Source organism: Microtus oregoni, unplaced genomic scaffold (assembly GCF_018167655.1).
Source record: "Microtus oregoni isolate MIOR12 unplaced genomic scaffold, Mior012 000071F_ref0000514, whole genome shotgun sequence".
NCBI lineage: Eukaryota > Metazoa > Chordata > Mammalia > Rodentia > Cricetidae > Microtus > Microtus oregoni.
In genome coordinates, this window is record NW_024543978.1 from 718,247 (window position 1) to 744,424 (window position 26,178).

General features: G+C 49.3%; 1 protein-coding gene across 2 annotated transcripts; it reads left to right on the plus strand.

The window, feature by feature from the left end:
- The first annotated feature begins 16,409 nt into the window (after positions 1-16,409).
- On the plus strand, positions 16,410-25,225 carry Eef1a2 (eukaryotic translation elongation factor 1 alpha 2). Of its 2 annotated transcripts, none has more exons than XM_041641675.1 (8): positions 16,410-16,698; positions 17,904-18,120; positions 19,491-19,670; positions 20,160-20,456; positions 21,884-22,034; positions 23,126-23,382; positions 24,162-24,396; positions 24,805-25,225. In XM_041641675.1, exons 2-8 carry the CDS (start codon positions 17,977-17,979, stop codon positions 24,930-24,932), a joined length of 1,392 nt encoding a protein of 463 aa, XP_041497609.1. In that variant the 5' UTR covers positions 16,410-16,698; positions 17,904-17,976; the 3' UTR covers positions 24,933-25,225. The 2 variants fall into 2 exon arrangements, with proteins under 2 accessions (XP_041497609.1, XP_041497611.1); XM_041641677.1 differs by lacking the exon at positions 16,410-16,698 and adding an exon at positions 17,667-17,784.
- The last annotated feature ends 953 nt before the right edge of the window (positions 25,226-26,178 follow it).

Genomic DNA, 26,178 nt, shown 5'->3' on the forward strand with positions numbered 1-26,178 from the left:
CTAGTCAGTAATAAATCTGAGGTATTGGCCGAGCATCTTATGATTAATATAAGCTTCTGTGTGTTTATTTGGGACCAGGAGGTCAAGACAGAAAAGCTTTGCCAACGCTTACAACTCCTGAGCCTTATTCCTCTCTCACAGGTAGGTGCATAGGATTGGCTACTCCTGAGCAATGGGAACGGAACCCATGTTTGCTACCTGTACTCCACTCCAGCCATAGGCATCTGAGGTAGAAGTGGGAGCTCTGCCAAAGACTGAGACAGGACCAGGGTCCTTGGGACTTCTTGGTCTACTCTTGGGGAACGCTGTTTTCACAGTGCCCCAGCCCCAACACCTTTGCCAATGGCAGGACCTGGTACCATCTAGATGATGTCACTACTGCAGAAGAAAATAAAATGACTAATGTTTAATAAAATGACTAATGTTTAATAAAGCCTTACAATATAGGTGGTAGTTTATGTGGCCAGAAACTTTCTATTCCCTTAACTTCCTTTTGGTAAAATGCAAAAGTATCTTAGTTATAGGATGGACTATCTTGAGGTTAGGAAATTTCCTATACATTCTAAGATCTGTGCCTGGTACATGGTATGTGTTAAGTAGAAGCTAGATTATAGATGGAGTAATCATACAGAAACTATATTATTTACAGCACTGTTTGTCCAGTGGCTCAGAAATATTCCTAGCTAGCTCTTCCATCCTAAATTAACCCACAGTTCCTGTCTATATTTAGCCACATGGCTTGGTAACTTTTCTCAGTGAGGCATTCTCATCTTGCTTCCTGTGTATCTGGCTGGTGACTGACTTTCTGCCTTTCCCCTTCCCAGAATTCTTTTAGTCTGGTTGCCCTGCCTATACATCCTGCCTGGCTACTGGCCAGTCAGCATTTTATTAAACCGATATGAGTGACAAATCTTTACAGTGTATAAGAGCATTCTCCCACAACACTAGATATTGGGTAGGGGAAGTAGCTCAGTGTTGGAGTGCTTGCCAAAGGCCCTGGATTCAATCTCTAGAAATACACACGAGCACACATACAGAGAGGTAGCATACATTGTAAATCAGAGCACTCAAGAGGCTGAGGCAAGAGGATTACAGAGTGAGATCCTGTCTTAAAGAACAAAACAAGGCAAATATGATATTGTCATGGTTCACAATGTTTTGTCTTTGTTTTTCTTTTCTTTTCTTTTTTTTTTTTAATTTTTTTTTTTTTCGAGACAGGGTTTCTCTGTGGTTTTGGAGCCTGTCCTGGAACTAGCTCTTGTAGACCAGGCTGGTCTCGAACTCACAGAGATCCGCCTGCCTCTGCCTCCCGAGTGCTGGGATTAAAGGCGTGCGCCACCACCGCCCGGCTTTGTCTTTGTTTTTCATTTGCTGGCTAGGTGAAGTATGCAGGATAGTGCACCTGTCCATCTCTGGGTTCCTCGCAGCTAAGTAGAATCTGTCATGTAATAGTCCTTAAGTAGAGTAGAATACAGGCGGCAACCACAGGTGCCACCCCCCTTACCGAACAGTGGCCAGGCCTGGGAAGTCAAATGCCTTTCACAAGTCACCGTCATCAACTGTTTGTGAGAAAAGGACCAGGCTCATGAGTAGCAGGTGGCAGGCAGGCATTTCAATACAAGCTTAGAGCCCTTCCGTTCTACCCATCCTTCTGGAACCTTAGGCTCGTCCACTTGGACCATGTGGATAACAGTGTAAAATAGAGTCAATACTAAAATTATACAATTTAATGTGAAGCTCTACAACTTCCCTTCTGGATGCATTTTATTTTCTTTCTTTCTTTCTTCCTTCCTTCCTTTTTTTTTTTTTTTTTTTTTTTTTTTTTTAGTTTTTCTTCACTGTGTAGCCCTGGCTATCCTGGAACTTGCTCAGAAATCTACCTGCCTTTGCCACCAGTGCCCAGCCACCAAATTTACTTTTAAACTGTATAGAAATTCACGTAGACTTTGAGTCTTTATTCAAATAAAGATTGATTTGATGATTCAAATAAAGGTTGATTTTGATGTGTCATGCTTTAATTTATTTGCAAGGTTTTTCAGCAATAAAGTTTATAAAATAAAAAATAAATATTGCAGAATTATATTAAAGATTTTCAGGGGTTGAGGAGATGGCTTAGTGAATATAGTACTTGCAACATAAGCCTGAGGACCAGGGTTTGGATCTCTAGGACACTGTGGTACCCTGCCTGCAGGATATGGAAACAGTATCCTCAGAGCAAGCTGGCTAGCTACACTATCTTGAATGGGCAAACTCTGGTTTTAAGCGAGACACCCTGCTTCAAAACATAAGGTGGGAATGATAAAGGAAGACATCTACATCAACGTCTGAACTTGCAGATACAGCCATAACTAGTGCACACACACACACACACACACACACACACCCCTGTACCCACACAATGCTAACATGTATTCAAATATGTGTGTGTGGTTTAGAGTTTTTATTGTGGTGAAGAGACACTGTGACCATGGCAACTCAAGAGAGGGTTTCTCTGTGTAGCTTTGGAGCCTGTCATGGAACTCACTCTGTAGACCAGGCTGGCCTCAAACTCACAGTGATCCAGCTGCCTCTGTCTCCAGAGTGCTGAGATTAAAGGCGTGCGCCACCACAGTCCGGCTGATTTCATTTATTTATTTATTTATTTGGTCCCACAGCAACTCTCGTAAAGGAAAACATTTAATTGTAGTGGCTGGCTTCCAGTTCAGAGGTTTAGTCCATTATCATCATGGCAGGAAGCAGGGCACCATGCAGGCAGACATGGTGCTGGAGAAGGAGCTGAGAGTTCTTCCATTTTGACTCACAGGCAACAGGAAGTGTCTGAAACACTGGGTGTGGCCTAAGCATATATGAGACCTCAAAGCCCTCCTCCACAGTGACACACCTCCTCCAACAAGGCCACACACACTCCAATAAAGTCATCTCTCCTAATAGTGCCACTCTCTTTGGGGGTATTTTCTTTCAAACCACCACAGTGTGTGAGCATATACACACATATCCATCCATACACACATACACCACATACACATATACTTACAAAAATTATTTCCAGTCTTTTTGGCTGTGAAATCCATAAACCATGATCCTGAAATACAGTGGTTAACCTGGGCAAGGCTGTCCCAAGCATCTACTTCAGTGTTCGAGATTCTTTCGTTTCTTTCTTCCTTCTTCTGAGACAGGATCTCGTGTAGCCCAGGCTAGCCTCTAACTTGTTCTATAGCCAAGGATGGCCTTGAACTCCTGTTCTTTCCACCTCCACCTCTGAGTGCTGGGGTTATGTGCCACCACATAGTCTAGTGCTCTGGATTTCAACCAAAGATGTTTATTCATCGAAAACGCTAAACGACAGGATAAAATCTTTGGATTTTATTTTGCTAACTCAGCAGAAAAGAACCAGGAAAATTCAGTTTACACAGGAAGTGACAAGCAGCAAACACTAGCTCTGAGACTACACAGATGCTGGAATTATCTCACAAGGACTTTAAAACAATAATTGTAAAAAAATGCATCAACAAGCAACTCTGAACACTTATAAAATAACAGAAAAGGAGTGAGGGCTGGATGATCAATGTCAGTTCATGACAATGCTCTCCACAGGGAGTACCAGGAAGGAACATCTTCATCAAGTAAGGACTGTGGAAAAACTTTTGCAGGTTGGGACTCTTCTCTCTTACCACAGTTATTCCATACCCACAAGAAGTCCTAGCCAGAAAAATAAAACAAGGAAACAAGAAGCATGCCGATTGTAAACGGAGGTGTGAAACTATCTCTATTAACAGGCAACGGATGCGATTCTTTTTGTAGAGGATCTCAAGGAATCTATGAAGGAGACATTTGGACAAATATATATATGAAGGCAGCAAGATTGTAAGACGTAAATCAACACACAGAAACCAACGTGCTTATAGCTACCAGAAGCATCTAGTTAAAAAAGGATGTGTGTAGGTCAGGGGTCAACCTCAGATGTCATTCTTCAGGACTTGTCAACTTTTTACAAAAAGAGAAATGTTGGTCAAGCAGTGATGGTGCACACCTTTAATCCCAGCACTCGGGGGCAGAGGCAGGCAGATCGCTGTGAATTTAAGGCCAGCCTGCAGCCTGCTCTACAGAGTGAGTTCCAGTTCAGCCAGGGCAATTACACAGAGAAACCCTGTCTCTAAAAGCCAAGAGAGATGGGGGGTGGGGGTGGGGAGAGAGAGAGGGGGGATTGTTGAAATGTTGATTTAATGGCAAAGCTTAGCCCACTCCAGCACCAGGATTTGCAGAGTCAAAGCAGCAGGGGCAGCTGTGAGCCTATGGAGCCTCACAAGGAAAAGAAGATAATGAGAGAGATGGACAAACTGAAGAACCCCATGGCTTCAGACCAGGTAAAACCCAGAATAGCACAGAAAAACTGTTGTTTAAGAGATTGGGTTCAGGTTGGAGAGCTGGTTCAGCGGTTAAGAGCACTGTTGTTCTTCTAGAGGCCCTGAGTTCAATTTCCAGAAACCATACATATGGTGGCTCACAACCATCTAGAATAGGATCTGCTGCCCTCTTCTGGCATACAGGTGTACATGCAGAACACTCAGAAAGAAGAGAGGAGAGAGAGGAGAGAGAGGAGAGAGAGAGAGAGAGAGAGAGAGAGAGAGAGAGAGAGAGAGAGAAGAGAGAGAGAGGCACTTGGGAGTCAAAGGCAGCCTGGTCTACACGATGAGTTACAGGACAACCAGGGCCACACATGGAAGTCCTATTTTTGTTTTTTGAGACAGGGTTACTCTATAGCTATGGAGCCTGTCCTGGAACTAGCTCTTGTAGTCCAGGCTGGCCTCAGACTCACAGAGATCCGCCTGCCTCTGCCTCCCAAGTGCTGGGATCAAAGGTGTGTGCCACCACCACCCAGCTTGGAAGTCCTATCTTTAAAAAACATGGTTTCAGGGGAGAGACGGTGTCTCACTGAGACCTGTGTTCCACTGATTAGGCTAGCTGGTCAGCCAGCACCAGGGTTCTATCTGTCACTACAACCCAAGCATAGAGATCACAGTGTGTGCCAGCTTGCCTCATTTTTTTTTTTGATTTTTCGAGACAGGGTTTCTCCGTAGCTTTTGGTTCCTGTCCTGGAACTAGCTCTTGTAGACCAGGCTGGTCATTTTTTAAGTGGGTGCTGTAATGGATTATTAAAAATTGCTGCAGGATCCCTGGAGGTGACAGCAGAAACGCTGCAGTTCCCCAAGTGGTGAGCGAGAGACAGAGATGGACAGGTACACCATGCAGAGTGAGGTTGGATATTTATTTAATGGTTGTGGAAGGGAGGGGAGAAGGGGAGAAGAGCAGAAAGGGAGAGAAAGAGAGGGGGAGAGGGGGAGAGATGGGGAGAGGAAGAGAGGGAGAGAGGGAGAGGGGGGAGAAGGGAGAGGGGATAAAGGCAGAAGCTGCCTTTTTGAGAGGGAGACAGAAAAGGGAGAGAGCTCAGGCTGGAAGCTGAAGATCAGCTTGTCTCAGCAGGCAGGGGAGGGAGTGGGCGTGGCTTGCTGCTTAAAAAGACAGAACAGTCGTTACAGGTGCTGTGGATCTAACTCAGGTGCTCATGTTTGCCAACTTTCCAGCCCCTAGGAATAGAAACATATTAATTGTGTGTTGAGGAGAGAACTGGAAGGAGCCCATGTCCACAGGCTTCCACCCAACAGTCAGATACCAGCCCCTCCAAGCTGACCTACAGATTTCATGCACTCCCAGTGAAAACCAGTCAGGTGCTTTAAAGATTTAAACAAGCAGATGTTCAAGTTAAGTTGGAAAGACAAATTAAAACCACAAATTAAAAGCAGAATGCAGAGAACTGTGTTGCTCCGGTTTTAAGTAATGAGGTCAAATTTACGTAAGTTAAAACCAGTTATTTATTTTCAAAAAGTTTTAACGTACATGTCTGTGAGTTTTTATGTATACGCCTGTGTGTGTGCATGCATCTGGAGCTGGCCAACTCTGGTTATTCTAGCTAGTCAGCTTGCTACAGGGATCTTTTATTTCTAATTTTTCAGTGCTGGACTAAGTGGCTTCCATGCCTGACCAGCTTTTATTAAGTTATGGGGATGCAAACAATGGTTTTATTAAGAAAACAAAGACTTAAAATTTTCTTTCTGTCATTTCTCTTAGCATTATATATCAAATTAGCATATTAATGGACTGCATTGTCTTAGACTTGATTTTAAAAATAGCTGTTTGGGCCGGGCGGTGGTGGCGCACGCCTTTAATCCCAGCACTCGGGAGGCAGAGGCAGGCGGATCTCTGTGAGTTCGAGGCCAGCCTGGTCTACAAGAGCTAGTTCCAGGACAGGAACCAAAAGCTACGGAGAAACCCTGTCTCGAAAAATAAAAAAAAAATAAAAATAAAAATAGCTGTTTGGGTGGGGGGAAGTGGGGGAGCACAGGAGGAGGGGAAGGAGGGAGAACTGTGGTTGGTATGTAAAATGAAAAAAACTTATAAATAAAAAAACTTTAAAAAAAAACCCCAGCTATTAGGGATACTTGGGGCATAGTGGTGCCTGCCTTTAACCCCAGCATTCATAAGGCAGAAACAGGTGGATCTCTGTGAGTTCAGGGCCGTCCTGGTCTACAAAGAAAGTTCCTAACTCGTTACACAGAGAAGCCCTGTTTCAGAAAACCTTAAAATAAACAAATAAATAAATAAAAGGAAAGAAAGAAAAAGGCACAGGATAATACGGGCAGCAATTACAGAATAATCTAACTGTAACTGTAGCTCTCTTGAGAAGCCCACACCAACGTTTCTTGGGAGTGTACTGTCTTTTTGTCTGTATGTCCCTCTCTGTGAACATTTAATAAACTACTAATTTGTTTCAGTATGGCTCATTTTGAAATTTTCTTCTTTGGCACAATCAAGGATCCAGTTTTATCTAAGTAGGAGGGAAACTCCTTGAGTTCCTGATGGCCATACTGGGTTGTGTCTCTTTGTTACAACTGACATTGTTGGTTTGAGTTTCATTAAAAAAATAATTAAATGTAGCCTGGCAGTGGTGGTGCACACCTTTAATCCCAGCACTCGGGAGGCAGAGGCAGGCGGATCTTAGTTTTGGCTTGGGTTAGTATAGGGTTTCCAGCACTCTCTGAAATGGCCCTATACACACTTCTGTCATTTGTACATGTATTTATGTGAAGCACCATGCTAAGCAAAGCACTGAAGATGAAAGAATCAAATCAAAATCTTGATCAACTCTGAAAAATGCTGAAGATGCTATGTCCTACAATATCACATATTTGGCAGAGATTTAATTCTTTATGCAAAAATAAAAAAGCACACTCATCCAGGACAGGAACCAAAAGCTACGGAGAAACCCTGTCTCGAAAAAATCCAAAAAAAAAAAAAAAACACACTCATCTCATAAAAAGTAAATCTTGCTTTTTCTTTAATAAATGATAAAATTATATATTAAGTAGTAACTGGTAATGTTATATATTAAAAACTTCTAAAATAAATTTTTATTATATATTATCAGTAAATATTTGATTTATATTCTTATTTCATATACTTGTATCCCAGGGTTTATATAAAATTTCTCAGATGAAAAGAGGTCACAAGCCAGGGATAGTGGTGCACACCTTTAATCTTAGCACTCAGGAATCAGAGGCAAGCAGATCTCTGTGAATCTGAGGCCAGCCTGGTCTACAGAGCAAGTTCCAGGATAGCCAGGAACCTCTATCTTGAAAAACAAACAAACAAACAAAAAACAAAAAGAAAAGGGTCAAAAATGGATAAAAATTACGATACTATGAGAACGCTAGGCTTTTGCACAGAGACCCAGAAAAGACTCTTCTCCTGGTGTCCCAGCATAACCTCGGAATTGATACAGACCAAGTCTTCTAGTTACAGGAATGAATGCTATGATTGGTGCACACACCCTTCCTTCTATGGCTCAGGCAGTCTGCTTGTTTTGTAGGCTGACAGGGAGATGGCCACTTTTGCTGCCCCCTAGTGTTAGAACACTGAGACCAATAAAATGCTTCTCTCTGGTGTTTTTTTCTGAGAGCTGAGCTGGAAACACTGCAAAGGCAGTGGCAGTGACAGAGGTGGCTGTAGCACAGAGGACTTATGACTGTGTTTACTGAGGGTAAACAAGGACAGAAGGGGTAGAAACTGCATTCCTGGGGGGCTACAGGCGTTCTAGAGAGCCCTCAGGGTCACAGATACCTTAGACCCAAAGCAAGACCCTAGACAGACACCCTAGGCTAGGGATGTAATGCTTGCTCTGGAGCTAAAAGTTCAATACTCAAGATCGACACATTAGAATATGACACTTAGTGGCAATTGTTGCTACCTGCTGCAGGCATTTAACTCCTCCTGGAAGCAAAAGGTTACAAAGCTACCAAGCACTAGGCTCATGGTGAGTAAATCCCAGATCCGTAAACCTCCACACGGAGAGCCTAGAACTGTAAGTCTCTGGTTTCTGCAGGGTTTGTCTCTATAAGCCTCTGGATTTTAGCTCTGAGCACTGTTCAGGATTGCCAGAACTAGAGAAGTCTCTCCAAACTTGCCCACTGTCCTCTCTGGGAAGAGATAAAGGGCCCCGACAGAGGATTTTAACACTTCAGCCTTCAAGCTGCTTGTCTGGATATTTCAGACACATTGTGACTTTTGTGTCTCAGCAAAATGTTTCCACATTGTAGCAAGTGTCTCTTTTCTTTTAATGGTCAAATATATTTAACTGCATATAATCCAGCTCAGTATGCTGATGAATATTCAAGTTGTTTCCTCTTCTGGCTGCCGTGAACATGGTGCGTGTGTGCAGTTGGTTCTACCTTAGGGAGGGATCCGAGGATCAAACCCAGGTCATCAGACTTGCATTGCCAAATGTTTCACCCACTGAGCCATCTCACTGACCCCTCTAGTTGATTTTTATATATGGTGTGAGGTAAGGGTTCTTTCTTTTACACAGTGTTCCCAATACTGTTTATAAAGAGACTGGTCTTCCAAATACTACCTGATTTTAGAAATTGCTATAGAACAATAGGCAAAATAGTGAAGGCATTGACGAGAACAAAAATCTGTCAGTCAATGAAACCAAATGGAGAGCTTAGGAAAAGCCTGAAGAATGTCTTTAAGTGTGCTCTACGAATGCCGCAGAAGCAATTCAATGGAGAAAATGTAATCTCTATTTTTTCTCTTTTGCAAGATAGGGCTTATGGTGCAGCCTCAGGCTTGCTATCCTCTTTCCCGGATAATAGGAGAGTGCTATCTTGACTAGGTAAGTGTCATCTTTTCAACAAATGGTTCTGAGAGGAGTGAACATCTATAATGATTAAAAAAAAAGCAAGCAAAAAAACAAAAAACCCAAACTAAAATAAAAAACAAAAAACCAAAAACACTTTGCTCTACATTTCATACAAAAAACAACTACAAACCAGGCATGTGTAGCATACTCCTTTAATCCCAGCACTCAGGAGGCAGAGGTAGGCAGATTTCTGCGGAGTTCAAGAACACCCAGGTCCACACAGTGAGCCCCTATCTCAACAAACAAAGAAACCAACAAACAAAACAAACAAATCAACCACACACCTAGGACTAGATAGGACATGGACCTTAGGGTAAAATACACTACTCTTATTCTGCTAAATGAACATAGCAATAAAATGACTCTTTTTTTTTTTTTTTTGGTTTTTTGAGACAGGGTTTCTCTGTGGTTTTGGAGCCTGGAACTAGCTCTTGTAGACCAGGCTGGTCTCGAACTCACAGAGATCCGCCTGCCTCTGCCTCCCAAGTGCTGGGATTAAAGGCGTGCGCCACCACCGCCCGGCTTAATAAAATGACTCTTAGTGAGATATGATATGCCCATATATTGGCGCCTTGCTCAACTCTCATCAGAGGAGCTTCTTGCAGGAGGTGGCAATTATCACAGAGACCCACAACTGGTCATTGTACAGAGAATAAGAGATTGTAGGATGCTCAGCCTTAAAGGGGTATCTATGTCACACCTCTCCCCACAGGCTTAGGGATCTATGTGGAAGTAGGGGCAGGACGCAAAAGGTGGCAGAAGACATCAAGGAAACAATGTTTTCAAAACATAATACGGAGGTTGCACATACAAAGTCACAGAGACTGTGACGCTTGCATAGACTGTTACAGTTTCTAGGTTACAGACTTGTGAAAACTCAAGCCAGGCAACATTCAAGTTTGGAGGATGAGAGGCTGACATGAAGCCCACCCTGGGTAAGGCGCTGTTAACACTTGGCTGTTGCTAGGAGAACAAAAGCCAGTTTTATTTTTCAGTGGAGTGACACCTTGAATATAGACCATGCACCAGACACTCCAGAGCCTGGCCAATACAAGTTAAACTCTTTTGACTTTTTGTTTGTTTGTTTATTAGAGAGAGAGAGAGAGAGAGAGAGAGAGAGAGAGAGAGAATGAATATAAGAGCTCATTAAGTTGGGTGGATAGGGAAGAGAGGAAGAATCTAGAAGGAGTTGAGGTGGAGGGATGAATGTGATCAAAACACATTGTATAAAATTCTCAAAGAATAAGCCAAACATAGAGCTACACCTTTAGTTCCAGCATTTGAGGGGCAGAGGCAGGCAGACCTCTGTGAATCCCAGGCTAGCCTGGTCTACATAAGGAGTTCCAATGGTACTCTAGTAGCCTAGAATAAGACCCTGTCTCAAAAAGCACCCCCAACTCAAAGAATAAATAAAAACATTGCTATAAATCAGATATACAAATGGGTAACAGGCAAGTATGACTGTGACTGAGGCCAGCCAATGTAAAAACAGCACGCCATTCCAGATGAATATGTACACACTAGGCTACATCCAAGTTAAAATCTTAGTTGATCTTGTCAATATCACCTTTTAAGACACTGGGGTCAAGGGAGCCTCTCACACTCAGCCTTGGAGTTGTTGAAATTGCACGTCTACTCCACCATGCCGGAAAAACATTGTGAGCAATGCTGTTAAGAGACTGAAAAGCAACCTACAAACTGGAGGACAATATTTTCAAATCATACATCTGACAAAGGACTTGTGTTCACAATCTATAAGGAACTCTCAAAACTTGACACACAAAAAGATAAATAGCTCAATTTAAATTGGGTCAAGGACTTGACTAGACCTTTCTCCAGAGATTTACAAACAGCCAATCATTACGTGAAAAGATGTCTCTGGTCACTAGGGAAACTTAACTCTTCTTGTTGACTGACAGCCTGGAAGCCCCTCCCAGCTCACTCTCACCCAGCAGGAGCATCTACAGTGCAGAATATAAAGACAGGGCCTGGAGGTTCCAGTTGCTCTCACATTCCAGCCGCTCACAATCTCAAGGTCCCGTGAACCAAGACAGATAAATACTCAAAGGTGTAACTCATTGGACTTCACCCAGCCTGAGGCCACCACGTGGCTGAATAAAAAGAAAATTCTAGAAAACCAACGGCACTGAACAGCAATAGATCCAGCCGTCGTTTATATATTTATTTGAGGAAGGACTTCAGTTTGTAGTAATGCCTGTCCCAGATACATCCAGCACAGGTTCAGTGCAAGTCCACTGGAAGCCTTGCGGGGAGACGGAGGCTGAAGGCTGAATGGCACTCAGGAGTCTCATGGCGGCTCTAACATCTTGGGAAGCAGTCTGTGTATGTCTGGGAGCCAAACGTCAATTGAGCAAAGGCCAGCCATCTCCAGAGGAGATCACAGAAAACCCAGAGTCACTTCCTAAAGCTCTGTATACAATGAAGGGAAGCCAGGTATATGAGGAATGAGGGCAGTGCCATCCACGGTGAGGGAAGTCAGTCAGTCACCAACGGCTTCCAGCCACTCACAACTGGTCAGTGCTGCCTGGGGATTAGCCACTGCCTGGGTCCAATGGGGTACTGATACACATCTGGTCCACCATCACAGGGGTTGAATTTAGAGTCAAGAGGCAGTACGCCAAAGTCTTTGACTCTCTGTTTCAGAACAATCACTCACGACGCATACACACCTGTTTACGACAGGTTTGCTTGTAGCAGGTTAAAACTGCGTGGGATAGTGTCTGACACGGTGTGGCTGAATCCCACAGCCGTGATGGCTGTGGTGTAGTGTGGATGTGTTTGGAGGTTTGGTCCCTGAGGTGGGACTGTTGGAGAAAGCGGTTTCTTTAGCGCAGAGGCCTAGGAGAAGGTCTTTAGGGTACTGGACTGTGCCCTTGAGGAGGACTGGGAGACCTGGGCCTCTCTTTTTGCTTCCCGGATAGGAGGTGAGCGATTTTGTTCTTTGACATATTCTTGCCATGGTATGCTGCCTTGGCATGGGGCTATTGCACCACGAACCCCAGAGCTGAAGGCAGACTTCATTAGCCGCTCACATCAGGTGTCTGTCATGGTGACAGGAGCTGATGAGCAGGGAGGGGACTCAGACGGAGGATGCAGGTTGGAGGCTCTGGTTTGTGCTGTTTAAAAACAGCTCCAGTGAATCTGTGTCAGGAGTCCTCACAGGAGTGGCCACTGAGCGGTGGTCATTACCAGGAGGGGCACAAGGGAGTGATCTGGATGTTGATTCCGAGGCTGTGTTCACTCTCTGGAAACTCAAAAGATATGGTCTTCCAAGTCTGTTCACGCTCATTTGAAAGGATCTGCACGGGACTAGAGCGATAGCTCAGTAGTTAGGAACATGTGCTGCTCTTCAGGAGGTCTGTTTCCAACACCAACTTCCAGTAGCTCACAACTATCTGTAACTCCAGTGCCAGGGGATTCGATGTCTCATTTTCATGTATAGACATCCCTCAGATTTAAAATTATGCATAATTTAAAATAAATCTTTTTTTTTAAAGGACTATACCCTCTATATGTTGTACCCCCTCTGCGTCCCTTTGCCCTCAGGTGTGACTGACTATTGGTGGCATGGGATGATGGCCTCCCAGGGCTTCTCCTGGATCATGTAGACTATGGTTACTCCTAAGGTTGGCTGTTCCCTGTAGGTCCCTGCCCACTGTAAGGCAATTCTTTTCAAGGGGTGAGAGTTCCTACAGGCACTTGTGAGCACTGTTCCCTGGGCAGTCAGGTGGTTAAGAACATGTGTCAAACACAGGTGCTGTGGTGCCCTTTCCCCAGTTAAAGATAGGACCACTGACGGGAGATTTGCCTCCAGTGAGTCCTCAGAAGACCTGACCACACACCCAGGGTCCCCTCCATCCTACCGGACTTGGCTGTGGAGAGTGACTTGTCTCGTGTACTTTCCTGGTCTTCCCTTCTGTTTCTGGGTGTTACTGGATGGAGTACCCTGACCTCACCCCAGAAAGGGGTCTGCACTGATGGAATGTGACTTGTGTCCCACCGTGTCTGTCATACTCTTAACGGTTTCCAGAGGATGAGCAGTTCTCTGCTCCTTGGATGATGCAGTGCTGGGCTCCCTGGAGGAGGAGGGAGGAGCCTCCTGCCCGCTGAGCTGCTGCTCACCATGGCAACAGCTCCCTGTGGCTCTGGGCTCCCTGACAGACTCAGGATGCCTCAGACCTTGCAGGCCTCATGCCTTGGAGGATAGTATATTTGCTTCTGGCTAGGCTGAAATTTCCCAGGTCTGCAATTCACCTGCTGCCTGCCCAGCTGCTCTAACTCAGGAAGGTACCGATTGTTTGTTAAGGCCCCAGAACCTAGAACTCCCCTCATCATAGAAACCAGTTCATTTGCTGCCCCAGGAGCTTTCTCAGTCTCCTGGTACCGGCCTGGAAGCTGGTCTCAAGGGAGGACTTTGCTTCAGTGGCTGCCCAGGTCTCAGGCTCAGGTAAATGAGTAGTGATGGGCTCCATGCCCAAGGACCGTGTTTTGGGGCCGGAAGGCATCTGGCAGCCCAAACCAGGTGGAGCTCCCTGGAAACTCTCTGACTAGAAGGTGTCTAGTCACCCTGTCCCCAAGACCCCGTGTAAGCCACCATGGGCCAAGTGACACACATCTGTTGGACACTGACTCCAGGAGGCTGGCCTGGTAATGGCTCACAGAAGGCACCCACACAGGTGGTTAGCTGGGCACCGCAGCTATTATTAACCTGACAGTGACATCACCGACAGCCAATGGGAGGCAGGTTTATTTGCAGGGCTGGCAGCTTGATAACGGTTAATTTTAGCTGTATCTTCATTCCCAACATTTGTGAAACCCCCACCAGCCAAAGAGGGGGATGCTGTCTCCCCAAACAGCTTGGAGATGGCATCTGGGGGCTCCTGTAGGAGCTGAGGAGGGGCAGATCCTGCACTCTATCCTCCACACTGCCCCTAGGAAGAATCCTGGTTTCCTGTAGCCTCTCCTTGCCTGCCCTGCCCCACCTCTGGCAGCTTCCCAGAGTCACTGTGATTCGTAACCCAGAAGCAGGTCACAGGTGAGACCTAGGCTTCAATCTGAAAGTCATACTGTCCACAGTGCTAGTGTTTTGAGTCATCTACTTGCTATGTGATCTCAGGTGGTAGGCTTAGTTTTTCTTTGCCCAGTTTCCTCATAGGTTTTGGGGTCCCCAGGTCTACTTATTGGATCTGTTTTTATTTAGTGTTGCTGACTTCTTAGTTGGTTAAGTACTACTAACTATGCACTTGAAGAGGCTAGAAGCCCAAAGTTCTGGCAAGGTGCCCAACCAGGCCCTACAGAGGAAGTGGAAGGACAGGAGAGCCCTTCACAAGCACTTTCTATGGTGGTATTTAATCCATGGATAAGGCCAGCGCCCTCAGGACCTAAGTCCTCCTAGAAAGCCCCATCCCAGCCTTGGGATTCAGTCCCAGCGCTGAGCTTGGGGGATACATGCAGATAGAAGCAATAGTTGCTCAGTTGCTGGAGCCATTGTGTGCCTGGCAATTGCTGCTGGGTTAATAGCCTCTTGGAACTGCTGCCCTTAAGGCTGCTCAGTGGGGTTAGTGTGTTATAGCTCAGCTCCATTACCTCTTGAAGGTTTGTTTTTCTACATATTCACAGGGTCTTCCACGCTGGCAAAGGCTTCAGGGATTGGCACTGGTAAGCAAAGTATGTCCTAATGACAGGGTGGTACTTTTGGCCTGCCTCCCCTAGGTCAGCATATAGGTGTTTCAGGCAGGAGATAACCTCTTGCCATCAGTGGTCAGTCCTCTAGGACTAGGGCAAGCTCCTGGCCTTGCGTCTCAGATGCACATAGTGGAAGGCTACATAGGGAACGGGTGTCTGGTGATACCTCCAAAGTTGAAGGACTAGGGGCTATCCCCAAGGATCCTGGACTCTGGGCCCCTCTACTGAGCCCACCCAGCCTTCTGAATCCCAAACCAGGCCTGATCTCCATGCAAGAAGGAAGGCATTCCGTGGAGAGACGAGCTGGGCAAGCGGGTGTGGTGAATGCTAATGTCTTGCCAGAAACTTATTTTTAATTCCTGGCTCCCAGTTGACAGTATCAGCAGTCTGCGGAAGTGCCAGGTCATCTGAGAGGCCTGCCTGGTCTCTGACTGCCCTCAGCCAGACGGACCCTCAGCTTCACCTTTACCCCTTCTTCACACAGGGCACCCATCTCCAGGGGCTCCTCATGGGCACTGCCCCAGTAGGAGGTGCTGGGCCCTGACCTGGCACTTCTATGTCTTGGTCAATTTCACACCGGAGTGGAAGGGATAGACATAGGCCTGCTGTCGTTCAGTATAAATACCCAAGGAGCTTTTGCTTCCTGCCTGCCCTACCATACCCTGCAGTGGCAAACACTGGTGGTAGCATCAGAAAATAGGAAGCTCTGGGTGAGGTGACAAGATAGGGATCTCTGAAGAAGCCTCTGATGACACGTGGCATCCACAACCCCCTTAAGGCCTATTTTGGAATCCTCAGGGCCTCTTTCCCACCCATGGGGCCTGAAGGAAGCTGGTGCTCAATCCTGGGCTAGTGGGGGTCTGAACTCTGTTTGGATGTGTAAGACAGTCTGACCTGGAACTTGTGTCTGAACTCTGATGGGCTTCATGCATTCCCCACACCTAAGGGAATAGGTAGAAAAAGCCTCTTTCCAGGACTTCAGAACAAGGTTGTATCTGGGCTGGACTTGCTGACGGCCTCAAAGGTCTGCCATGTTGGGCCCATGTAAGCAAGCTTAGGGGCACTGTACCAGGGGGATCACATCACGGAAAGCCTCTGGAAACTGCCCTTCATGTTCACTGGGACTCAACTGTGAGCAGGGCAGGCACTGGATGCCCACATCAGGACTTGCAGGGACCTTGACCTGGGCTTGTGCCTCTTCTCTCCCTATCCCACCTCCACTCCCTGTCTCCCTGTCTTATGTTCCACCTTCCCTGGAATATCTTTATGTTGGGTGTACCTTTCATTCTTCTCTATAGCAACCACTGTCTCTGCTATCCCAGCTCTTCTGTAGGTTGCTTCTTTCCCTTCTTCATCCCTGCCCCTCCCTTCCTGGCTCTGTTTCCCTGCCCCCACCTCTGCGTGCTCCCCGCCCTTTTGCCTGTTTTTCTCTCCTGATCTGCGCTCTAGCTCGCTGATTCTCTCGCTTGCTCCGGTGCATCTTTGCAGCTGCGTCCTCTCGGATCCTCGTTACGCCGGCTGGCGCCCGTGGGTGCTTGGCCCCTACGTCCGCGCATCTCTCGCAGCCCATCCGCCAGCCTCCCGGAGCCCGCCTCCCCCCCCGCCGGTACCGCATTGCCGTACTGCAGGGGCGCAGTGCATTGCGCCGGCACCGTCAATAGGTGGACCCCCTCCTGGAGAGATAAAACCGCCGGCGCCGCCGCCGCCAGTCCCTCTGACTGAGACTTCGGCTCTGGGTAAGGACACATACTCGGGCCGGCGACCCTTGCTTAGGTTTCCACCAAGAGTTCGCCTCCCAGGGAATCCATCCCAAGGTAGAAGGGGACACGGGGTACCTAGCTGAGCTACACCCCTGGGTTGGGGGTCTCTCGGTCGCACACCGGGCATGGTGGGTCCCTGTGGCAGTCGAACGACGTGTCTCCTAGGCGATTGTTTACTTAGTGACAGTAGCAGGGGGCCTTCTCCTGAAACCTAGGATCACACTGTCACCGTGACCTTGGGGCTCTCCTGGGCGCTGCGGGGCTGGACAGGCTGGTCAGTGCGGATGTTGGCGTGGTTGGGGGCTCTGGGGGTGTCAGTGATTTGTCAGAGAAGGGTCGGGGAGGTGCTGAAACCTGAGGACCCCTACCCCGCCCTACGTGACTCCCACCCTAGTATCACCCCCCTCCCCGCCCCTGCCCAGCCCGGAGCTTCTCAGTTGATCTCAGCGATGCGCAGGTTCTGAGACCCAGGGCCTGGACCAGATGGTAGGGGGCGAGGGTGAGTGAGGGAATCTCTTAGGACATTTACTGAGCTGGGTCAGGGTGAGATTTTTATTTCTCTGGCTAGAACAGGACACTCACCTCACAGCCTTGATGGCTGCCCCCTGCTTGAATATGGGAGGGCCTGAGCTATTCTGGGCCCATGCCTGGGCCCCATCCAGCTGTCTCCCCTGCCAGCCTGTGGGCAGAGAGAGGAAGATGGCGCCCTCGCCTGAGGAGGGGCTGAGGAGTGCTGGCCTTTTCTTCATGGTGGCAGCAGATGGGGGTAGGGCAGTGTCTCTCCCTGAGCTGTTGTATGTGTGTGTGTTGGGGGGGGGGTGGCGGCATCGAGGACAGGGAGGACAGGGCACTGGAGAGCTGGGCACAGTGACTCATCACAGGGCTCTCCAGAGGATCACACAGCCTGCTTGCTGCTCTGTGATGTCCAGACCGGATTAACCCTTCCTCAGGGAACTTTCCTCCGAATCAACTCTCCAAACATTTACACACCAACAAACCATTTGGGCGAAGGAGAACAGGTGGCTTAAGAGTGCAACCTGGCCAGGCTGGGCTAGGACCAGGGTAGGGGGCAATCCTTCCTCGTTCTACCTCAGGTGATTGGGTGGGAGTGCTGTGGGTGTCTCTGCTGGGCTCTCTCTGGGCCTCCTAATCACCTGTCTTCCTTGCCACTGGCCCCACAGTGTTTCTGCCCAGCACACCCTCAACCCCGGGCCAGAGCCCCCACAGTGCCAGCCCCTCCCTCTACCAGGCAGAATGGGCAAGGAGAAGACACACATCAACATTGTGGTCATTGGCCACGTGGATTCAGGCAAGTCCACCACGACGGGCCATCTCATCTACAAATGCGGGGGCATCGACAAGCGGACCATTGAGAAGTTTGAGAAGGAGGCAGCAGAGGTGAGCACCCCGGGCTTGGTGCTGGCATTGCTCGGTTTACTTCCTTCCGTTCCAAGGATAGGGGTGACTGAGAATGCTGCTAGATTTGCTTTGTACTGAGGGAGGGAGAGTTTGTGCCCTGCTCAGGTCCACCAGAGGGCTCTGGATTTGTGATCTCAGTGGGCCAGAGGGCCCTCAGGCCTTATCCTCTTGCTCCTCAGGGCTGAAGCTGGATGTGATGCTGCCCTTGCTTGTCTTGTAACAGCCAGGGCTCAAGGATGCTATTAATAGCATCTTGATGGGCAGCAGCCTTGCCAGCTCCACTTTCTCCAGATAAGCTGGGGAAGGTTGCTGGTTCAGGATGATGCTTGGAGTGGGGGGTCTGGGTAGCCTGCTCCTGGCTGAGACCTACGAATGGGCAGTGGTTGTAACTGGATTCTCTTCTCTGCCCCCAGGAGAGCTGGCTCCTGGGTAAGGGCTGAGGGCAACAACTCTCTGTGCTGAATTCCTTCTCTGTGTGTATGTGTGTTTTGAGCCACAACTCTGTGTGTCTGAGCCTGATGCTTTTACCCTTTAGGGGGTGTTATGAGGTAGGAGGGAGCTGAGTGATTGAAGGTCACCTGGGTCAGGTCCCAGCTGGGTTTTGTCTGGGTCTGGCTGGACAGTTCCTCCAGGCTGGGTAGCAACCCTGGAATGTAAAAGCCTGTCCTGGGAGAGTGTGGTAGGGAGTTGTGTTAGGTTGAGCAGTGACCCAGTTGTGGTCCAGGCTGTAGGAGTCTCACCAGGACTCCCACCTTGGCAGAAGCTGGCAGAGAGCAGCCAGCCTTGCTCTTAGTAGGAGTGCTCTTTCTTTTCTTATTTTGGTGGAAGGGGAGAGGGGAGATGTCTCAGAGCTATTTGGAAGTACTCATCAGCTACAGAAAGAGCTGGAAAGCCAGACTTTTCTCAAAACCTTGACCAATTTATTTATTTTTAATTTTTTTGTTTTGAAATAACTCAGAGAGTTTTTTTTTTAATAGCCCCAAACCCATGAGATCATTGACCTATAACTGACTAGGGTGTGGAGCCTTAGCTTCAGTCAGTGAGGAACCCTTTGCCAGGGATAGGAGTTTAAATGAGGTCTGGCAACTTCCAGATCCTCATGCCCCCTGCTGGGGGACTTGTGTGTTCACAGCCATTTAGGAGGGGAGTAGGGGTGGGGCTGGCTGATCTGGGTGTCTTCATTTTGTGGCAGAGCAGGGTTTGGGGGTCAGGACCAGAGAGATGGTGCTGAGGTCCTTGGTTCAAGGTGCTTTAGCCCAATCCTAATCTCTCATGACTGCTTCCATGGCCCAGGGCAGGCCAGGCAGATGGATGTGACCCCTGAGTCCTGTGTCCCCCTACTCTTCCAGATGGGGAAGGGCTCCTTTAAGTACGCCTGGGTGCTGGACAAGCTGAAGGCAGAGCGGGAGCGCGGCATCACCATCGACATCTCCCTTTGGAAGTTTGAGACCACCAAGTACTACATAACCATCATCGATGCTCCAGGCCACCGGGACTTCATCAAGAACATGATCACTGGCACTTCCCAGGTGTGTAGGGAGAGCACCTGCCGGGACAGAGCCCCGCCCAGTTCACCTCCATCTTGCTTGGCACAGAGTTCCTCAAGACCTGAGTCAGTTGGATGGGGTACCTGCAGGGTTACCCCACCACTATTGGGGCCAGCGGACAGACAGAGGGGGAAATTGTAGCATGTTCCTTCACAGACAGAGTCTTGTAGAAGAGGCCACACGAGGGATGGTGAGAGATAGGTAGAAAATCAGTCAGATAATCACAGGAAGACAGAACAGAACCAGAGGCCAAATGACCCATCCAAGGGCACACAGCCTGCTGATGGTGGAGCTGATGGCCAGTTCTGGGCCTCCTTGACTCAGGGCCTGGGGGAGGAGTCCCCTGCTACCCTTGAGGTAGAGATCCTGAGTCTCCATCCCAAGAATAACTGCTCAGGCCCCATTTTGTGGGTGGTTGGGACAGGTAAAAGGCTGACCCAGGGGGCTCACTGTGTCTGACCTGCTGGATAGGCGGACTGTGCGGTGCTGATCGTGGCAGCAGGTGTGGGCGAGTTTGAGGCCGGCATCTCCAAGAACGGGCAAACCCGGGAACACGCGCTCCTGGCCTACACTCTGGGTGTAAAGCAGCTCATTGTTGGTGTCAACAAGATGGACTCCACGGAACCAGCCTACAGCGAGAAGCGCTATGATGAGATTGTCAAGGAGGTCAGCGCCTACATCAAGAAGATCGGCTACAACCCAGCCACAGTGCCCTTCGTGCCCATCTCAGGCTGGCACGGTGACAACATGCTGGAGCCTTCACCCAACGTGAGTGAGGGCGGGGGTGGTGGGGGAGGGGTGGGCCAAGTTCCCTTTGATCTAGCTGGGTTTCTGGGAGCACTGTAGTGATGGGTGCCAACCTCCTGGGACTCTCCCCTAGTAAGGGACCTGCACTTGGGGTCCTCGTGAGGCCAAAAGAGGAAGATGGGGTTCCTTCTCTGGCTGCTGCCTGTTGGGCCCAGGATCTCACTATGGGGGAAGATCAGTTTTTATTTCTCCCAAGCCTCTGTCCTGGCTTTCGAGACTGTGCAGGACCAGCAAGGCCACAAGGTCCTCCTTAGCTGCCTCCTCTGAGGTCTGAAGAGTGAGTTGGTATCTGGGAAGCATGCATGTCCCTGGGCTGGCCTGGATTATGGAGGAATGTCTCTTGGCTGGTCAATTGGAAAGCTTGAAGCTTCTACAGTTCTGGGCCTCTAAGTTGGGGGTGAAGAGGAGGTTTTCAGATAGAGCCTGGGACCTAGATCTTGGTCTATCCAGAGGAGACCCCTTGCCCAGAAAGGTGGGCACGTGGCTTTAGACAGCTTTTGCAGCTGCCCACAATGAATGAAATGGTGTGAGAATAGGCTCTCTGGAGATAGCTGGAGACCAGTGCCTGGTGGTATGGGGACAAAGTTTGACAGGCAGGGGATACCCCATCTTGCTCTTGCTGATGTATGATTATCAGGACCTTAGAATCCCCTGGAGACTTTTGATCAGTAGGGGTCCCCCACCCCCGCCTCCTACTGCTCTATTGTGCTCTGGGACTTTGTGCACCCATACTTCAAGAGCCATCTGTTGACCTGAGATGCCTGAGACTTTGTCATAAAGATAAAAGCAGGAGGACACACAGCCCCTTCAGTGGATTTACTTCTTATGTGTGGCAGGTGGACCACGAGGAGCTCTGTATTAGGAAGGGTTGAAGTCATCCTCCAAAGAGGCAGTGGTGGTGGTGGTGGTGGTGGTAGACCTTGGGCAGCTTGGTAGCCAGCAGGGCTTCGGGGTTGGGGCATAGGCTGGACTTTATCCTGGACATGGCCTTTGGTCAGACTTGAGTCCCTACTCTCCTGGTTCTTGCCCTGTCTTGGGCTGTGATTGACCAGGTCCCTGACAGAGCAGGGAATCAGGCCAGGTTGACGGGCCTCATTTGTAAGTGTTTGGGACATGGCAGTACAGTCTGGGGAGGTGTTTTTGTTTGTTTGGTTTTGGTTTTTCTCTTTGCCTCTTCCCTTTTTTCTAAGTTATGTTTGCTCAGAGTCCCTGTGAGGTTGGGGATGTGAGAAGGGATTGAGAGGCAAACTATTCATCTTGAACAGCGAGTCTCCTTTCCCAGGCTACTCTTTAGGCAGGTGCCACCCCCAGAATCTTGGAGATCTGAGGCTGAGGGGGTGCTCAGGTAGGTTGCCCTTTAATTGGCACCTTTTTTTCCTTCTGCCCAGATGCCATGGTTCAAGGGCTGGAAGGTAGAGCGCAAGGAAGGAAATGCAAGTGGTGTGTCCCTGCTGGAAGCCCTGGACACAATCCTGCCCCCAACTCGCCCCACTGACAAGCCCCTTCGCCTGCCACTGCAGGATGTGTACAAGATTGGTGGTGAGTGAGGCCTCAGTACTGGAGCTCCCTGCAGGTGCTAGCAGACTCTGTCCCCCGCCTTGACCAGGACATCAACAAGGAGCCCTCAGGCCGGTTGTCTCCACTTCTCTCCCAAGACCATGTTTTCTTATGCCCATTCATTTATCCACCGATCTTGATTCTTGTTCTATCCATTCATCCACATCCATGTGTCCACTCGGTCACCTCTCCCACTCACCTCCACCCACCCATCCATTCACGCAGCATTCAGTAGGATTTTTCTTTCCCACGCCCCACTCCCCCAAGCCACCAGCTAAAGACATTAGATGCGAGTGTTGAACTGACTTACACTTCACCTGCAGGGAGAGGGGTGCCTGTCTCATGAGGGGCAGTCTTAGTCCAGGAATGAGAATTACAAGTCATTAGTCAATAAAAACCAAAGTAAAACATGGAACAAGCAAAGGGAGAGGAATGAGAATATCATGCTGAGGCTTACTGCAACACAGAATCCAACGGTTGGCTCTTCTGTCACCCCACAATGCTACCACCCCCGTGCTCCCAGAAGACGGAGAGCAGTGCTCCCTCTCCCAGTCACTCATTCATCAAGGTATTTCTGTAGTAGCTACACTGTCATTGTGGGCAGGCCTGTCGGAAGGACTGGGACCAGATGCCTCTTCAGTGTTAGAACCGCAGAGTCACAGGAGGACCCAGGGAGTCCTGTGTGGGCAAGAGCAAGCCTAGTGAGTTGACCCATGCCTGGCTGTGGTTCTCAGAGAGAGGAGGAAGGCTTGTGATGCTCCCTCGGAGGGACAGCTGTCCTTTAGGGGACGATCCCATTCCCCTGTCTCTGCCCTGCCCTTTATCCTTGAGTCCTGGAAACTCTGATTTAGTTTCTCATTCCCTGACTGGAGCAGGGGATTCTCTCCTGCTGTCACCTCACCCACTGCTTTCCTAAGGACCCTCTGTCTTCTTTCTCCCTCTGTGAGTCTATTTCCATTGACCCCCTCCAGAGAGGAGCAACTCCTAAGCTCTGCCTACCTCCAGGCTCTCTGCTTTTGTTTTGCCCTGAACCCCTCCTCTGGCCTGCCCTCTCATGCCCTCTCTTGGCCTAGGCATTGGGACTGTGCCTGTGGGCCGAGTGGAGACTGGTATTCTGCGGCCCGGCATGGTGGTGACCTTTGCACCCGTAAACATCACCACGGAGGTGAAGTCTGTGGAAATGCACCACGAGGCCCTCAGCGAGGCCCTGCCAGGTGACAACGTCGGCTTCAACGTGAAAAATGTGTCTGTCAAGGACATCCGCCGGGGCAATGTCTGCGGGGACAGCAAGTCTGATCCGCCTCAGGAGGCTGCCCAGTTCACCTCCCAGGTTGGTGGCGTGTATGGACATTCCTTCTCGGAAGAGGGGAGAGACGGGCCGAGGTGTCACACAACAGTGACCTGGCACTGAAGGGGAAGCCCTTCATTTCATCCGAAGGCCACTCATGTTCCAAGGCTACACGGGTGCACATAAGTAAGCAGAGCCTCAGGTCTCCCTGAGCAGTCCTACTCTGGGGTATTCGACCTTAGAAAATACTTTTATTAACTTACTGACTGGGGTATCACTGTTAGCACTTTATTCTCTTAACTAAAAATAAGTCACATCTGCGTGTGTGTGCGTGCGTGTGTGTGTGTGAGCGTGTGTGTGCCACAATACATGTGTGGAGGTCAGAGGGCAACTTGGAATCAGTTCTCTACTTCCACCATGTGACTCCAGGGATTGAACTCAGGTCTTTAAGACCTGGCGGCAAGCACCTTTGTCCAGAGTCATCTTACTGAATCTCCTGCTCTACGTTTTCATGGCACCCTCTTTAACTACTTCTCCACGGGATAAGAGTTTTTAGGATAATTTCATTGAAATGTAATAGAAGCACTCTAATTGTTCTGGCCAGGGTTAATATGTCTGTGTCGTCCTGATCCTTTCAAACAGTGCAGGTGTCTGTTGATTGCCTTGTGGTTTGCTATATGCTTAGCAAGATGTTGGGGTCTGAGCCCAGAAGGGATCCCACACAAACATGGGGATCGGGAGGTGACCCTGTGACTGGAGCCACCCCATCTAACACTGTTCCAGGAGACCTGACTCATGGCTGTCTTCAACTCTGCTCTCAGGTCATCATCCTGAACCACCCTGGGCAAATCAGCGCTGGTTACTCGCCAGTTATCGACTGCCACACAGCCCACATCGCCTGCAAGTTTGCTGAGCTGAAGGAGAAAATTGACCGGCGTTCTGGCAAGAAGCTGGAGGACAATCCCAAGTCCCTGAAGTCTGGTGATGCGGCCATTGTTGAGATGGTCCCCGGAAAACCCATGTGTGTGGAGAGCTTCTCACAGTACCCACCCCTCGGTGAGCTAGGTGTTTCAAGGCCTCAACTAAGATGGTGGTTGGTCCAAGCTGGGGTCAATGCGCTGCTGGCGGGCGGGGTCAAGGGCTCCTTTACTAAGGCAAACTACTGAGCAAAGTGTAGTGTTTAGTAGGAGGTCTCATCATACACACACATACACACACACACACACACACACACACACTCGCATGCAAACACACCACCGTCCCTTTCTGTGCTTGACAGACAGAGCTGGGATGGTGCTTCTTATCTGAGGAAGAACCCCTGAGGGACTTCCCCGGGACCTACAGCAAGTCGAGAGATCCCCTTAAACCACTTGAACGGCAGCATTAACGCTGTTCTGCGGACGCCCAATGCACCTGCACGCTGCATCCTGGGCGCCCCCGCAGTTTATGCATCTCTCCCGGCAGGCCGCTTCGCCGTGCGTGACATGCGGCAGACTGTGGCCGTGGGCGTCATCAAGAACGTGGAGAAGAAGAGCGGCGGCGCCGGCAAGGTCACCAAGTCCGCACAGAAGGCGCAGAAAGCGGGCAAGTGAAGCGCGGGCGCCCGCGGCGTGGCCCTCCCCGACGGCGCCGCGCCGCGCCCCCAGCCCCGCCCCTGGCACTGGCCCCGCCCCCTCCCCCGCCCCAGGCGCGGCCCCTCCACCCCACCTCCCTGCCAGGCGCATGTCTGCACCTCCGCTTGTAAGAGGCTCTACGTCAGCGACTGGATGCTCGCCATCAAGGTCCAGTGGAAATTCTTCAAGAGGAAAAGCGCCCCCGCCCCAGGCTTCCGCACCAGCGCTCACCACGCTCAGTGCCCGTTTTCCCAATAAACTGAGCGACCCCAGAGCCGTGTGTGCCTACTGCTGGGGCCCTGATTGTTAAAGTCCTGTTGCCCAAGGTGTTCAGGCTGGCACATCTCACCGCTGACAGGTGACCTAGCCAACTACCCTCCTAAGCTGCGTGGGTAGGCGGTGGGGCCCACTGAGCGGGTGCTGGAAACTCCCAGCTAGGTGAGGATGGAAAGACCAAATGGCTTTGATGGCTAGGACCCGTTTTGTGTTCCTCGGTGGGATGTGCAAGACCAATCGTAGAACCAAAACTGTGGCTGGTTGTCACGAAGGGCCCCCTAAGGAATCGTGAGAACTGAGAGTTCTGCCCGATGAGTGTGGGCACACACTTCTTTCCCCTAGGTTTCTGGGCTCTGACAGAAGCCCATTCTTGCTTCCACTCTTGACTGCTGAACCAGCCCCATGTCCATGCCGCCCAGATCTTAAACCCTTAAATTGCAGCAACACCTGCTCCAGAAGCCAGGAGGCCAATGACTTATGTTAGGTGGGCTGGGATTGGTCCACTTGTTCCAGAACATGCCATGACTTTGATGGCCAGGCAAAGCTATTCTCCACTCAGAAACGGTCCTCTCCACTTCCCACCTCTCAAGGTCTGTTCATGTTATTGCACGTAGCAGTTGGATAGGGTGAGCAGATTTCCTCCATAAGGACTCAGGCAAGGGTACTTAGTGTTCCCAGGTCCCATTGTGTCAATCTCCCAGGGCTATTGTAACAAGTGGCCATACATAGTGTGACTTTGGAGCCAGATCAGGCTGAAATCAGCACCACTGGACAGAGGTGAAACCATTGCAGCTCCTGGCTTTGTTGGCATGTCAGAGATATTGTCCCAACCATTGCAGCCTGCTGTTTTCATGTAGCCTCATCTCTTCTGAATGTGAATCTCTCTTCTATGAGGAAACCCGTGGCTGTGCTTAGAGCATATCTGAGAACCCACATAAGCTTCCCCCTT

Bases quoted from the DNA above. Each gene is read 5' to 3' on its own strand.
- Eef1a2 (XM_041641675.1), top strand. From the start codon at position 17,977: ATGGGCAAGGAGAAGACACACATCAACATTGTGGTCATTGGCCACGTG. The intron at 20,457-21,883 runs GTGAGTGAGGGC...CCTTCTGCCCAG, and splicing joins TGCTGGAGCCTTCACCCAAC to ATGCCATGGTTCAAGGGCTG. The intron at 22,035-23,125 runs GTGAGTGAGGCC...CTCTTGGCCTAG, and splicing joins GGATGTGTACAAGATTGGTG to GCATTGGGACTGTGCCTGTG.